General features: G+C 44.2%; 1 protein-coding gene and 1 long non-coding RNA gene across 3 annotated transcripts in view; one reads left to right on the plus strand and one right to left on the minus strand.

The window, feature by feature from the left end:
• Nucleotides 1-250: 250 nt before the first annotated feature.
• Nucleotides 251-16724, minus strand: part of Vg (transcription factor vestigial) — a 153056-nt gene continuing 136582 nt past the window's right edge. The window contains exon 6 of one of the 2 annotated variants that reach the window (XM_076830776.1): nucleotides 251-2186. In XM_076830776.1, coding sequence (XP_076686891.1) covers nucleotides 2104-2186 — 83 coding nt within the window. In that variant the 3' untranslated portion in view covers nucleotides 251-2103. The remainder of the gene's footprint in view (nucleotides 2187-16724) is intronic. The other variant, XM_076830775.1, reaches the window with a different exon arrangement.
• Nucleotides 12652-13652, plus strand: LOC143378860 (uncharacterized). Its single transcript, XR_013088377.1, has 2 exons — nucleotides 12652-12785; nucleotides 13219-13652. It is a non-coding gene; the product is annotated as an uncharacterized LOC143378860 (long non-coding RNA).

Below are 16724 nucleotides of genomic sequence, written 5' to 3' on the forward strand. Positions count from 1 at the left end.
CGTTAATTGCTTTCACGATGAACGAGGAATTAGAACGTTGCTTATGTGCTTGGTTGCTTCCGAAGCTGCCCTACAATTCAGCGCCCTTTCGCTTTTCCCGTATACTCGTCGATTTAAATATGCAAGAAGCTAATAAAAGTTACGTAATTAATTTTACGTGGCTGTTATCGCGAATACAATCGGACGCAATTTTTACCTAATTACAGGCGGAAAGCAATAATTCTCACAATTATACTTATGCCATTTTAAACAATACAAATTTCATAAGAATTACTGCGAACTTTCTTGAATTAAAAAGAGGTAAATGAAAATCTCACGTAGGTGCTTGTATTTAATCCCTCGATTCCGCAGAGCCTACACAAATGAACGAGAACACTCATCCTCGAGTAGTTCCTTGTGAAAAGTGAACGATGCCCTACCAAGTAAATGGTCGCAGGCGCAGGTGATATTTCGTCGAATGGACGTTACAGCGCAAGCTCCCTAGTCCAGCGGCATTCCCTCCGCTTCTCTACTTTTAAATCACTTGGAAATTAATTACGAACTTCGCACAAGCTCGTTGCACAGGCGTTCAGGCTGGGTTACGTGGGAATCCTGAATACTTGATCGAGGAATTCCTTTCGGCGGGACACGCTCCGCCGCTCCCATAACGCAATAACGCAGACGCAATTTGTACGTTTGTTATTTCGTTCACGCGCTGCTTGACCTTCTTTCCCGTTGGAAAACCGTGATTGGCCGCCTCTTCTTGGAAACTCGTCGCGCACATCGCGGAAAACTGTACTGTTATTGTCGAGCGGAAAGTCGGTAGCACCGCGCGAGCCGCGAGCCTACGCGAATGGAAATACAGTGCTCGGTGGGACCTGGTTCACTTGCAACTGGTACCGAGGAAACTGGGACACCAATGTGGCATGCCTTTGGAAATTACGGCGTCGACGATTTAGACCCATTTCTTTCGTGCGAAACATCAACCAGTGGACGTTTGCATGCTGAATGGAAACGAAGTGGAAGAAGCCCCGCAGCGCGTTGAATAATGTAAGACGAATGCAGGAAATGTCTTTCGTCCCTAGTTGATACGCTTTGCGTGGAAGCTAGCATCTCACTCGTGCACTACTATCACATATATTACATCACGAATAAGTGACATAGTTCGGTCGTAACGCAGATAACAGAACACCCTCGAGTAATTCTGCCTCAACCGTCCCTGCTTCCGAAGGCGAGAGTCTAATTTCCATAATTACGAACTTACAGTACCATCGAGAATATCGCTCGATCGATTTCCAAGGGTCTAACTAACTCTGGCAAATCCATGACAATTACTCGCCGAAGTGACAGTAAGTCCACGAAGTCAGACAAGAGTGAAGGGAAATTAAGTTCGCTCCGCTCGGTTCCTTTCCTCCCCGAATGCAGGCGCTCGCGTTGTCTCCCGCGTCGCACGAATTTCTCCCCGCAGCATTTCGCGCGGTCACCAGCTCGCATTCGTAAAACGGAGCCCGCATGGGACAAGAAAGCCAGCGAGCCGGGGCGGCCTGTCCACGGTAACAAATATTAAATCGTCAACGTACAAGAAGACTAATTTGGGACGGCGGAGGAATCGACGCCGCAAACGGCGCGGCGGCCCCCGCCGTGCTTCTTGCCCGTTTAAAGCTTTCGGCATTACGAGGGGCGGAATGCGTGTAACTGCTGCCCTCCAGCTTCCCATAGGGCCCGCGGAGCCTTAACGAACCGAACCGACGCGGCGTAAAGTTCGCCGAGGGCCCCGCGGAACACGCTGACAACGCGAAGGCGAACCATGTGGTCAATGCGCGCTAAGCGGCTCGCCGGCCGGCCGTTTAACGTTCCCCCGTGGATATACGAACATTCCACGGTTATTCCGAATATACCAGCGGCAGTTTTTATCGCCGGCGTAACTTACGACGCACTGGGGGCGATTTCGGCTACCAGCGGCGTCTGGCGCGTTCGTATTTTCCCGCGGCGCGGGCGGCTAGCAAAACGCGAACGTCGTCGCTCGTTCCCTGTCACCTCGTTCCGGCCCCTTCTTTCTCCTTTTCGTGAGGTTGTTTATGGTGCAGAGGCGAGGAGTGCGCCAAGCCGATGATATCGATGCCTTTAGAACAGCTTCAGAGCTCGTTCCTGGGTCGTTGGCAAACTGTGGTATCTCCTTTTGTAGGCGGCTTGATCGTTGGAGGATCCTGCAAAGGAAATTTGTTCATAATTTACTTGTTTTCACAGTTCCTCGCGAGTAATTTAGATAAAGGGGAACGTGTTTTAGGTAACAGTTGTGGGGATTTTGGGGGAGTTTCATTGTTTTAGAGCTGCCTTCTGGAGAAGGTTGCTCAGGTGCTGGCAGACTGTGGCGCCACCTTTGTTGATGACTCGTGAATTGGAAGAGATTGGTATTACAGGGAAATGGTTGACTGGACTACGGGGCCAGTAATGCGCAGCTTAAAGGGTTATTTCGGTTAGACGGGTTGAAAAAATCGATTTTTGTTCTTTAAAACATTTTTCGAAAGTCTCCTTTCTATACCGGTACACTCGACATCTAAATTTGAATCCTCCTTCGCCTATATTTCAGCTCATTATCATAATTCCCTTCCACCTGATATTCGAGGGCTAAATTCGTTTCCTGATTTTAAATGTAAAGCTCGACGATATCTATTTCTGCACTATGCGTCAGAATAATGTTTATTTTAAATATGCAAGAAAAAACATTTTTCTTGCATATTTGCCCGCCATTTTGCTAATTTTGAAGATAAATCACTAATTATAGTCCGAGCGATAGCGACAGACATACTGATCAAGAATCTGTTGGGATTTTTGGGTTCAGATAAGTCTAACAGACTTTTTAAACATGTCATCAAGACCACTTTCGAAAGCATTTGAAAAGCAATAATTTTATTATTTTTACATTTTTTATTTGCGGTAGAAATATAGTTTAATAAATAGAAAAAAGTTTTTCTCCATTGCTATAAATATTTTCGTCGCAATCAATTTCTGTAAATCGCTGAATTTTTCGACGCGCTAACCTGAATGACCCCTTAATAGTGGAAAATCTATGAAAGTGCTTATATACATTGGTTTTCATCACAAATACCATCCAAGAAAGAAGCATTAAACACCATGACAAACTAGAAATACACATCAACCCACTTGTACAACCACTTCTACAGCAAGGCCTACCGAAGATTAAACAAACACTGGCCAATCGACCTCAGATGAGGGATAGGAGGTCACTTCACTGGAAGTCCCCCTATCATGTCACACAAAGAACTCTAACGTTGGGTCTTAAGTCAACGCATCAGTCTCTAGAACCCAATTCTGATTGCTGATATATTAAATAAAATAAAATAAAAATGTTGCTTTGTAGGTTTCATTTTTGTGTTTTACTCAGACTTTGTCACCTCATACGAGTGCGAAAGCTACATTTATGTATCTCCATAATCTTGACTTTCGATTAATCCCCGCGACCGAAAGGGGGAGAGAAATCTGCTGTGTGAAACAGCAGGCTTACAAGTGGTACAAAGTTAAAGCACGTCACGAAGCAACATTCAACAACTGGCGTCTTCAATTAAAAATATTCGCCGCGGGACGTTATCAGAGAAAGGATAAGCAGGCACCTCCGAAAACATCGGCACGCCTCTGATCAGCGCCGCGAGTGGTACAACCTTCAGATTGCAATCGAAGGGAAATAAATTACGCGTCTGGCCCCGGCGCATTTGTACTTCTAACGAGCGTGACAATGTCGAGACACCTTGCGCACTTTGATTCGGTGGCAGTCAGCTGCCCCAGGGGCCCGTTGCGCCACTTGTCAATCCTTCTCGGGGAAACGACAGCCCAGCGACGGTAATCTATGCAAGACCGAGCGCGCGCCGTTGCCCGAGAGACACCTGTGCGCCCGGCTAGCGTGAAAAGTCGATACGCGGAGCGTGAATGCTAAAACCTCGTTAGGCAAACAATTTTCCGGCGAACCATTAAAAGCTGACGCAACCATGGCGCGTTCAGTGCTTTGGGAAAGTTTCGGGAACATTCAGGTAGCTCCATCCGCGACAGAAAACCGGTTGAAACTGGAGCAGCGGTCTGAAGACGAAGAAGGTGTTGACGTCGGGAATGCAAGATTTGACGTCTGAACGTGACAGAATGAGTAGAGTCATAGATTCCGCTACTAGACCCTAGAAAACGTTTCCCCGATACTCCATAAAGGATTTAATATTTCCCTGTCGCTTCTGCCATAAACAGAGACGCAGATGTAGTAGACCTCAACATTGCGCTAGGCCAATCGTTAACACAGTGTCCTACAACTGCTTAAGATTAAAATTCCTCGCAAGCTCTATGGTATCAACAAGTGCTATCCCACCCTGTTCCACAGAGAAGCCAAAATAAACGGTAACTCGAACAGAATCTGAGCCGTCCGTATTTATCCCTAATCTCGAATCTCGAGGCTGCAGCGTTGAAGCTCACGATCGGCCAGGTTCCATTCGTGCCCCTTAAATCCGCCATCCGCGCGGCCAACGGCGCAAGAAAGAAGGGGAATTCACGCGTTTCAGCAGACGGACACTGGCAGCTAATAAGACACCAGTAAGTAGATCCCTCGGTACGATAGTCTCGTACGTGTCGATAGAGTTTTTTGCGGGGCGCGCAGCCGCGACTTTCGATGGTGACTTATGAGACAGTAAATCTTTCGCCGTGGATACGCGGAATTGGTATCCCCCGGTCGAGCACGAGTGAGAAATACTTGGGATTACTGGTCCGATCGGTTCGATAGCCAGGCGTCTTCGGCATCCGATGGCAAAAGCAAGAATTATTGCTCACTCCGGCCTGCGATCGCGGGTCCCCGCGTGTATCCCTCCCGGTAGCGGGTCTCCTAGGAAAACGCAGCAGAGCCTTTGATTGCTTGTGAAATCAATATGGCGGCGACCATCAATCGAGGTAATTGACAAGGTAATTGGCGCGAGTTTCATACCACCGCGTACCGGCGCGCGCAACACACGGGAAAAACTGGCAGCCACGAAATAACGCATATAGGGAAAGTTGTCGCGCGACTTCGGGACGCTTCTGCACGTCCGCGGGGTCCTTCCTCCTTTTTCTGACCCCCTCTTCCTTTTACTCGTCTGGCTTTTTTCTCTGTTTTCCCTTGGACGAGGGCAGACACCCTTCGCTAGTGTGCTCGGCGGATGTGTGAGATGATGTGGAATAAGGAAGGTGCTTACGGGCCACAGAATTTTGCCTGTATCTAGCAATGGTAAACGGGAATAGAGAAGTATTAGACGAGATGGTTTAGACTATGAATTATTTCGGAGTTATAAAGCGAGAACGTGTGTATTGTATACCTAATCAGAAACACCAGCTTTTCTTTTATTTGTCGGGAAGAATCTTCAGATAGTTATTTTATCATATCATACTTTAGAGTGTCATCTCCTACGAAAGACAAAAATGAATGATATTTTAGCTCGAATATGTTCGATTCTTGAACGTGTGTGAAATAAAATTAATTTAATTGTTTGAATTAGTAGTATACTCGTGCCAGCTTTGTTCTATGGATTTGTGAATGATGTGCGTGTGATTATACGCTCATGGAGGAGGATAGCAGACATTAATCTCCTAAGTGCAGGTCATAATGCATGTAATAATGTCCAGTGTTACACGCTGTAACTACCCAAGTACAATTCATTACTTTACAAAAATTTGTGCATAGGATCATACTTAAGGGTAGAAGCCCGTATAAACGGCTTATTTTTATATAAATTTTTAAGAATTTTTGCGAAGATACCAATGCGCTAATCTTTTCGGAAATTTAAGAGTACTTTCTTTAACATTCTAACAAGTAAAAAAAAATTATAACAGTAAAATTATAATAAATACAAAAGAAATACAGCAGTATCTGAATTATGATTTTTATCGAGATGCAAAACGGCGCAGGTTGCAGCGTCTCTGGTAGTTATGTGAAACAGACCAATAATTTTTTTTCAATTTAAGTGCCAATTGTAAAAATATGAGCCACAAATGGTGTAAAAATTGCATATTTTAAAAATCGCGGAACTTCAAACAATTCACCAAAATTTCGCGTTTTATTTGTTTAAAAACAATGGTTAAAATTAATATTTTAGTTAAACCATGTGGTTCATATTCTGAGGAATATTATAAACTAAAAATGTGCAAAATTTGAAGTTGATTGGTCAAATAGTTTTTTAGTTATCCCCAGCGCCAATTGTGAAAACGTAGTTTCGAGAAAAACGTGTTTAAAATGATTTGAATTTCGACCTATAAATTTGGGAATATATTTTTAAAATGTTTTAGAAGCGATTTATGGGAAAAAATTTGTTTCTATTTTTCGTTCGGTTTATACGATCTTCTCCCTTAACGCGGCGGGAGGCGCTACTGGGTAAAATTTGCTGCACAGGCGCTAGTTGCGAAAATATGAAGACTGTTTGAGTTTCTGTTACAATTTTTCAAAGAACTTTAATAAAGATTTTAAGATATTTCATAAATTTTGTTCGATTCTTAAAACACTGTACTTTAACATAAAAATTACAAAGTTAAAAAAAAAATCTGAAACCGTGGTTTTTTACGTTTCAATTTTGGGTATTTTTCACCCGGTAGCGACAACCTGTGTTACAATATAGGGTGCGCCTCCCGCCTGGTTAATCCCATAACAGAATCACCAGAGAAACAAATGATACGTATTATAATGGACAAATTAAGTAGGTACGTTACACGATTAATTCTCTTATTTTTCTCTAAATGATAAGTGATAAAGCTAACTGCAGCTGCACTATCAGCGCGACCCTGAAAATTGCCAGTGATATCTATCAGCGTCCTACCAGTCACCAAAGGAAGACACGGCAGTTACACGGGCTCCAACGAATTACGGGATACAGACGCCGAAAGAGGAAGCATCGCCGACCCCTCCATTAATTGACAAAGCGGTGGGCAACAATCCTGGCCGAACGAAGCAATTTCATTTACACGCGGCAGTGATGAATCCAGCGGCAACGGTCGCGAAAAAGAGGAGAAAGTGAGGGAAAAGGAGGAAGAAACGAGGATTTTTCTGCGAGCATTTACGAGCCGGCCCAAACCAGCCCTGACCCCGGAAGCACGGTTTAATATCCGCTTATGACGGCTATGTTTTACGGTCTGAGACACCCACTCGACCCCATTCCGCCCCATCAACCCCCATAGTGCGTTTAATTTACGTGTTTTCGCGAGTTATTCGTCCCCCACCTCGGCCAACCCCTCGTCGAAGGGAGTCGGTCACCATGGCGACGTGGAGTGCTCCGACGCCCAATCGTGGGGCGCCTGCGATGTCGGCGTCAGCCCTACGAAGCCGTGGAAGACGATAATAATTGATGGCGAAAGGGAGACAGAGGCAGAGGGACACGACAGAGGGACGAGCGAGAGGGCGGGGTGGAGACGGGGCGCGCGGGTGGTGGTTTTCGTTCTTTCTTCCTTTCCGTGAGATGGGGTGAGCTGAATCGGCGCCCTCGAGATTTCTGTTATTAAGCGGACTGCCCTCCAAGTTGGCTTTCATTTAGTCAGGTAATGCCGTAGTTTAGAGAGGATCGCCTCCTCTTTTCGATTATTTGTTTACTCGAGCAGATAGGTTAATTGTTTCTTCGTTTCTGCGCAGAGGTAGGATGGTCGAGGGTTGGGATGGCTTTCAATGAGAACAGGTGGAACGGGAGACGTTGTGTTTGCTTGAATGTTGGGCTAGGAAGGTTTATAATATTGTATTGCAATTATATAATATAACTAGCAAAATACCACCGCGCTTCGCCTCGGGCCTAAGAAATATTAAAGAGCACATGGAAACACATTTCACTCCTTTTCACCACCCCCTTAGAGGTTGCATAGAGCAAAATCCTGAAATTGATTTCTTGGCATTTGTGCGGGCAACCTTTGTAAGTAAAAACCAAGTTGACGTATAATCGGGCCTAAAAGATATTAAACAGTCCGAATTTCACAAAATCCTTTCTTATCCAGCACCTACGTCGTAAAAGGAATATACTCTCCGAATTTCTAGGCTCAGCGGTTTAGGCTGGACGGTGATGAATCAGTGACACAACGATTATATAAGTATATACATATTGGCACTTTCTTATTTCCGCTACGCCATCTGGTGGCGAAAATTAAAGCAGTCTAATCGGGTTAGTTGTCACCTGTTATTGGCAGTACTGGGAATTTCGACTGTTTGATGATCGATTTTGTAAAATTTAACAGACTATTTAATGACAAAAACATTGTTGCAGTATTTCAATACTTGTGTGACACCAGTCCTGTAACGCGATTGACCCGATTAGAGAGGTTACTTTAGTAGATGGCGCTGTCACAATATTTCCCAATAAGAAGATTTGAGGAGAGCCTTTTCTTGTAGCACGAGTTGTGGTCCCACCTTTTGGTACTCCGCAAGACTCGGCAGTAGAAAATAAATTAATGAATGAAAAAAATTACATACTCACTAAATACGCATTCCACTACATTTTCAATAATTTTTGCAATACGAAGTGAAGTCGTTTAATCTTTGAATATCTAAATCCCCTCATTACCCATTATTTGATTGTATAATTTATTTAACCATCTGTTGTAATATCCAGAAAAGTTACTTTAATCCTAAATTCAAAAACTGATCACACAACAAAGACACAAGCGTGTCAGAATTAAAAATAATTTCATAAAAAAAGAAATAGTGTTTTAATGAATTCGATAAGCGTATCTACAAGCTATTCCTCACAAGATTTATCACGCATCTTTGAAAAAGTACAAACTGTAGCACTGCTGTGGAGCAACATATAAAAGTTTCACGATAAAGCAACACGTTTAGCAAATAAAGTAACACTTGAGTCTTCTCCACGCGATTCACAATCTCACCGTCTGTAAAATGTTAAATGTCCTTCCACAAACGCTTATCTAAAGGTAAAACTTTTTTTTTTATTTTAAGTCTCCCAACTTGTTTTCATTGTAATCGCCAATTTTTCGCTATCGATGTTTCGTTATCAGCTTCAGATCGTTAATTAATATCGCCTTAATAGAGCCGATCGTAATTTCGACGAATGGGTGACTCACATTCGCGCATTTCACGCACGCATCGAATTGGCAACGAGTCAAGGAACACCGAACGCATTTGCACGCACTGCGGTAGATGCGCTTTAAGTTTCACATTGCGACGCGAATCAAGCAAACGTAAACGTTTACATATTTACTATTTCAAAAGATGAAAGTGAATTAAACAATTAAAATTGGAGTAAGTCTCAGATTCTTCGGGATTAAATTCGCAATAAAATAATACATTGCAGGTATAATTCAGACTTAACTTAAATCTAGTGGATACTCAACTGAAACCAATTCTAATCCCACTCCAGATCTGATATCATACTTTTACATATCAGACTTTTACGCAAACACTCAAAGGTCCACGAGATATTCAGCAATGAACACCATATTTCCTTCACAATTTTTGTAAATACTTACGACTTCTAATTCCCGCCAATCAGAACTATAGCTCCCCAGTTGCGCTCGAAGCAGTGTGATCTTAAAATCCCAGCATTAAGCCGGGGATCCACTTGTAAGCTAAGCAAAGCTAAGCTAAGCTAAGCTAAGCTATGTCTGACTGTGCTACAAAATATAAAAAAAAACATAGCACAGGTAATTATAGCTTTTGTTGAAAACGTTTCCATAAGGACGTATCGTAGCTAATTTTTTAAAACAGCACAGCTTAGCTTCCAGATGGACCCCGGCTTTAAGCCTCGATTCACGTTAAATGTCTACAGAAGTCAAATATCTACCACCTCACAAAGTTTCACTGAAATCCTCATACGCTTTCCTCCTTAGCGACACACTACCCTCCTCTTCCTCGCTTGTCGACTTGCTACTGCTTGCGGTCCTACATTCAGAAAATCATCTGCCGCGTTCCAAGCATCCTCATTTAATACAGCCCCATTTCCAATTAGCCGCAGAACGTGGCAAAGTGAAATTCATGCTCCAACTGTCCCCCAGGCCATATAATTTCAACGCTGGAACAAAATGAACCCGATCTGCTCCATCGATGCAGGCCACAGAATTAGTCGTTTCCTATCAAGCTCCCCCGCAATCGTGCGCCCGGCATCATCGATCTAGTCTGGAAAGTGTTGAGGGTGCCACGTGCAGGACGAACGCGCGCGCTCCCGCCCGCCTATCAGGAGTCCGGCCGCGCAGTCCGCCGCGCAGACGCACACGGCCGCTCTGATACGGCGAGTTGGCGAAGACGGAAAGGGACCCTCCCGCGGCTGCATACCGCTCGACCAAAGTAGTGCAAACAGAAGCTGAAGTATCAGCACGCCCGGCACGCTACTTACTCCGCGAATGCAGCCGAAGGAACTGGAACATCGTGCTGGCTCCCGATCCGGACCCAGCGGTAACACGCATGCACGAGCACAGAAACAAGCCCGATCGCGGCGCGTAACAGCCCCACGGCGGCCTACGGGGGCTAGGGAGAAAGAGACGCGGGCCCCCGGATCGCGAGCAACCTGGGCTATGCAACGCTGAAATTCCGGCGACTTGTGGTGTCACCCGCTGAATTCCACTCGGCCGGCGAAGACGACCGGGGCCGATTTCCTGCCTCCCCCGTCCACGTCGTCCTTTTTCGATCGCGTGATACGTTAACGAGACGACCGCTGATCGATGCGTCGGAACCCCGATCCCGCGAGCTTCGAAACGGTGATCGCCGATCGAGACGCAGATACGGCTTTGCCCGCTGCCAGCCAGCTTCTTTCTTTTCACCCGTGCCCGTCGCATGGCTTTTCTATTCTCGTGGCCCACTCGGCCGCGGCGCTCCTCGTTTCGGAGTGTAATCCTGCTAAGTGGATTCTTCTCTTTAAATTGCATGTTTGCGAGCTAGTATCAGAGGCTTGTAGAGGGTATGTCCTGGTAGCTTTCAGTTCTTCTGAAATCAAACATTATTTCCTGACCACCTTGGGCTTAGACAGTTACTTCTACTCGGATAAATCGATGAAGCCACGCGGAGGAATTTTTAGTCAGTCTGCCCGATGGCAAGTGGACCCTGTGGGCCCACTTAAACACTGTAATTACTGCAAAATATTAATTTATTTCACAAAAATGTTAAACGCACTTCTTTCGCCACTTAGGTATTTTTGTAATTTTTATTTATTTCTTATAAAAATTAAATGATAGCCTTATAGTTGCAGGTGGACGCTCTTTGTCTCCTGGCGTCCAATATTTTTAACCCCAGTCCGCCACTGGTTTTTGGAGTATTGATTCCCCTGCTATTAACCCTACCACGTACTCCGGTCTTCTTTGACCCAGATCAATTCTCGTCTTTTCAGAAATTTTCTCAATTTTAAGAACATAGCCTTCAATTGAGCGCTCCACTTTCCTTCCTTCGATTATTAAATGTGTAGCTGAACTGGACGCCGCGCAGGGTTACGTAATACGTGTCCTCAGCATTTGTAAATCTGCCTCCGAAATTCCCCAGAGCTTAGAGCTCCCCTATACCTCCATGCTTATGTTTTTGGGGGCTTAGACGCCGTTCGCTATTCTGGCCAAGAGAGCCAAGAACCGACGATTCGGCGCGAAGTAGCGCCGATTCTATCTGGCTTAATCGGTAACTGATCGCATGCAAATCCACGGCGTTTCTCGCACGAGAGAGCCGGTCGACGGGCCGAGCGGGAGGAGAACAAAAAAAAAATGTTTCCCTGGCTCTTGGCCAAAGAAGCGAGAGTGGTGATCAGCTGCGCGAGATAAAATCTTTACTTCTTTCCTGCTGTCCCTTCGCCAGCCCACGATCTCAATACACGCTCGCTTTCAGGCTGGGCCGACAGGCCGGTCGGTCACGATCACAGACGAAACCGAGCATGTAATTGTCTCGTAAATTCCGAGTATCGGTTTAATAGAATATAATAAAAACGGCCGACGTACCGATGAATTCGAGAAATTTGTTTCTTCCCCCTGTCGCGTATGAACGAGTGTGCTCGCGGTAGGTATACACCGCGGGGCAAATGCGGCCAGTTGGCGCTGGATAAGATCGCTGAATCAGCCCACAATGACCGGGAAACGTTTTTAATTTTGTCAGGGAAATGTTGAGGAAATGGCTGATGTTTGAGGGGGTACTGTTATTTTTTATTATTATTTTGTAGCAAGGAATTGGAAACGATGATGCGACTTCATTGCATTTTGTTAAATAGAATGTGATAGTAGGTTGATAAAGGTGGAGAAGTATTCGAGAGTAGTTACACGTACTTTACTATGAAAACTTGGATTTTCTATGAATGGAATTCATTAGTACTTTTTCTGTGATTATTATTTCTAAAGAAAAAATTCCAAGAAATTTCCCATTTAATTATTGATTATTATTTTCTGGGTATATATTTCCTGAATTTGTTTGGTTTTATAGTTAAAGTAGAGACTTTCCAAGTTAATTTATTTAAAAAAAAGAACTTTAATGATAATGTATATAATGAAAAAGTTATTTTATATTTCTATTTTTTTTTTTCGAAAGTAGAACTATGATGATTAGTGAAATACATAGCTGATGATCTATTTTGAATAGCTACGTTCAAATATTCAAGGAAAATCTTTGACGTCAGTCATACACTCGAAATCGATGTCTTCCTCGCGAATCTTAATTATCATTGACGTCAGGTGTAAACGTGCGTCTTCGTTCGCCCCGTCAGTTTGCGCAGATGTTCCCGGCGACGATAATCTCCGCTATAAATATTCGTGTGTGATTATCGGACGTGTCACTGGAAAATCGAATCGAATTCGGAGAGGAAGTGTCACTGATACGCGTGGTAATCATGGCCAAAGTAAGTATTCCAATCGACTTCAGTGCTGTTTGAGAAATTAGGAACGTGCTTGCTGGAAATTGTTTGGCAAAATCAAAATTGTTATTTCGAAGTCTATTACGAATTTCTGGTAATAATTTATTCAGATCTAAATAATCTAAGGAACTATATTGACAAATAGAAGTATCGATTAACATTAAACCTGTTTCTAATAATTAAGACTTTAATTTTTTTGCTCCATTGTATACATTCCTTAAACTAATTCTTATGCTTAAAATGTGAATGAACAGCAGTGGAATAAAGAATAATTAAACAACGACTGGGGTAACTTTAAACGTAGGTACATTTGCTAAATCAAAGAACTTCCAGTGCGCACAACGACCTTTTATTTATTTATTTAATATATCATTTTATTTCGTTTCCTTGTACTACTTTAGTATTTGCAAACCGACAGTTTCAGATGCTTCGAGCAATGAGACTTGCAGTTTTCGCAGCAGTAGTACTGTTGTATCTTGCGCGAGAGAAGCAGGACTATGACTTCGACCCTATCAAAGTTTAAATCACCGCAATTTCTGCTAGCAAGATGACTTTACGTGGAAACTTCGGGCGCGTCTAACGCGCCCAGAATGGATTCTTATTCTGCTTGTCGTCGATTGCTATGATTTTGTACATACCGTTGTATATAAACTGCATATTTTCGAGCAAATAGAAATTGTACAAATTTGATCGGAACAAACATCTACGATGATAAATGTAACCAACGAACTCATGACGTCAAGTCGAACTAAATGTGGCGTGAAGAAATTGGCGCTACATGTATACACGATCAGTATAACGCACAGTGGTGAATCCTAATAAAAGTGAATCTCATATAATAACCTATACTTATATTTATAATCGTTGCGTCACTGATTCATCACCGTCCAGCTCAAACCGCTGACCCTAGAAACATGAAATTCGGTGGGCATATTCCTTTTGCGACGTAGGTGCTCGATAAGAAGGGATTTTTTGAAATTTCAAACCAAACGGGGTAAAAAGGGGTGAAACATGTTTTTTTCGGATTCCTTAATATCTCTTAGGCACGATTAGATATCAACTTGGTTTTTACTTCGAAAGTTCGCTCATAATAATGCCTAAAAACCAGTTTCAGGATTTAGCCCTAATCAGCCCCTAAGGAGGTGGTGAAAAGGGGTGAAATGTGTTTTCATGCAGTCCTTAAAATCTCACAGGCCCGAAGCGAAGCGCTGGAGTATTTTGCTAGTAATTTATGCAAGAAACTATTAATGTTAGCAAAATGGATAGAGGAAGAGAGATAAATGTAGGCCTCGCGAGGACGCGTCCATTCCCGTTTACGTACTTCCACTGTCATACATCAATGTCACACGAGCGAAGGGTGCTGAAATAGTGCGACATTGAAGCTTTGCACGCGGATGGACATACGGTATTCGTAACATTGTATGCATATCAGACAGCTGGGCAATGGGCGAGGAAACATACCCTTCACAGTGACCGCCATTGCACTTGTACCTCAAAAGTCTTGCAAATTGCAGTATCCCGAGACATCTGGATCCTGCAACTGTTCTACTTCTGGCGCACCTTGGATCTCTGCATATAAGATTCGTAAATATTCACGGAACAAACACACCTTGCTCTTTATCCCTCAAGCTCCTATGCTTTCAAAACAGCAACTCCACCAATTCTTCTCAATCGAATCACCCACAACCCAAAGAACCTCGCAATCTCCACACCTCCGAACTTGACTACTCCACCGAGCTCCACCAAAGCCTCCTCCATCGAACGCTTCGCAGAAAACACCAAGTGCCGCGTCCAAATTCGCTCCCCCCATCCAAAGCTCACTTTCCTCCCCTCCCGTAACAAAAACATTCCCCGCCCCGGGCGTTCGCCCCTCCCAAAGACAAAGCTGCAGAAGCTTCCGAGGCTCACCCTCGCTGTCCACTCGATCCGGCCACCGAAACCCTCCCCGTAATCATACTCCTCACGAGAGCTCCGTGAACCGTTGATAAAAGCCTCGCAGGCCTCCCCCGTGCTCCTTGCCGAGCCCTGAAGAATCCGGTGACCTTCATCTTCGCGCGGACCCCACGCAAGCTGGCCAGCGCTCTCCCACGAGATGAATTTATGAGCAGGGAAATAGAGAGACAACCGTGTCCTCGGCGATGGCGGACCCCGGGGTGGATGTGTACCTGTTTTGTCGTTACATAAGGAAACGGCGCCTGTACATGCGCAGGACGGCCGTGTATGCGGCAACCGAGGGAGCCTCATAGGCGTAGATAAACGGCTAGATAATGCGCCACGCTGACAGAAAGTCTCCCCGTAGCTACCTGCTCCGCGGGATGCCTGGTGTGTCGCGGGACGATCGTCCCCGATCACTGCCGCCCTCCTCCCCTTCACCACACCACTATGGGACCGGGCCCAGAATCATCGGTGAATTAGGGAGCATGATTCGAGCATTCCTCCATGTCGCGATCCACGACGCCGCTGCCGGCTCGTGGTTATGGATTTTCGGCTCGACAGAGCTGGAGGACGGGAGGGGGTGGGTTTCTACGAATGTTTCGTGATTCCGTGGTCCTTTTTCCGTTCACTCGGTCTCAGTGGCTGTAATTGAAGCCTGCGACATGTATCTGACGCGCCTTGGAGGGGGATGAGCGTTCGATCAGCTGCAGTGCGAATTTTTTTTTACGTCGAGGCATGGTACTGGTTCGAGAGGCTTGGGATATTGGAGTGAGTGCCCCTTTTGATAGAGGTTTTGGTAGGGAAGTTTGTAATATTGTAATGGTAGAGAAGTAGGAAAGTGTGTGTCGCAACGTTTTAGTGGCATGGTAGTGGAGTGGAGATTAAATAGAAATGGATGGGAATTCAATTCTGTTATAGGGATAATGAATTTCCTGATAGAGACATAGTAAGTTAAGTTGGCACACTGTGTCTGTTTGGCTTGCGATCTGCGGCTGTCTTTCGATATGAGAAGAAGTAAAAGTTTAATTTATGTACCAAAGTATTATATGTGTTATTGAGTGATAAAATATCCTGGAATAACAAATTCTACCTGAGATAGATCGCAGTATAACATTACTTGAAGTTAATGTATTTTTAAATATTACCGAGATACCAGAAACACACCATTTTTTGTAGAAGAATTGTTTTCAGGCTCTGTACCCCAGCGCTTTCAAGTTTCCCAAAGCGGATGCAAAGATAACAGAAACGTCAGGTTTTTTAATTAATTTTCTAACCTACTAGTCCCATTTCGTTACGAGACACAACTTCAAAATCACGTTCATCGAGCCACTGCTGTTTGAAAAATATCTGGCGCCTCCGTTTCGAAGATTTACAATATTGATTTCACGCACAAGACATCGGAATTCGGTCCTCATGATTGATGCACGATGACAAACGCGACAAGCGTACGAGATGTCATACTTGTGACTTTCTACTTAATTACGAATGCGAAAACGAGTCCTGTGGAACGATCGCCCCCGGATCATACAAATGTAAGCGCTTATTTCCGGGGGTCGCGATAAGAAGAAAACTCGTCTCTCTCGTTATATAGCTTCTTGAAATTATAAACGATGCAGGAATTCGTGAAGTGTTGGCACGGGTATTCACGTGGTTTAAAGTGTCTCCGTTCACGCGAGTCACAAGTTATACGATTGAGAAAGATGTACGTACAATTGTGAAAACTTCTAAATAGAACCATGAGGCTGAATTCATTTTCATTCGTCTCGTTTATTCCTCCGTCGGGTGATGTAAGATTAATCATTTTATCGAAAAGATTACACGGTGCTCGTCTGTTTCCCTACGTAAATAAGACTTGTAATAATAAAATGGTCAGCTCGTGCGTGTCTAACAAGGTTATTTCTGAAATTTTACATTTGAGCTTCACTAAAATTAAAATTTTCAGGGTGGGAATTAATATTCCCTTCTAAGAACGGAACCACGATTAATTTC

The sequence above is a fragment of the Andrena cerasifolii genome, chromosome 2 (assembly GCF_050908995.1).
Source record: "Andrena cerasifolii isolate SP2316 chromosome 2, iyAndCera1_principal, whole genome shotgun sequence".
NCBI lineage: Eukaryota > Metazoa > Arthropoda > Insecta > Hymenoptera > Andrenidae > Andrena > Andrena cerasifolii.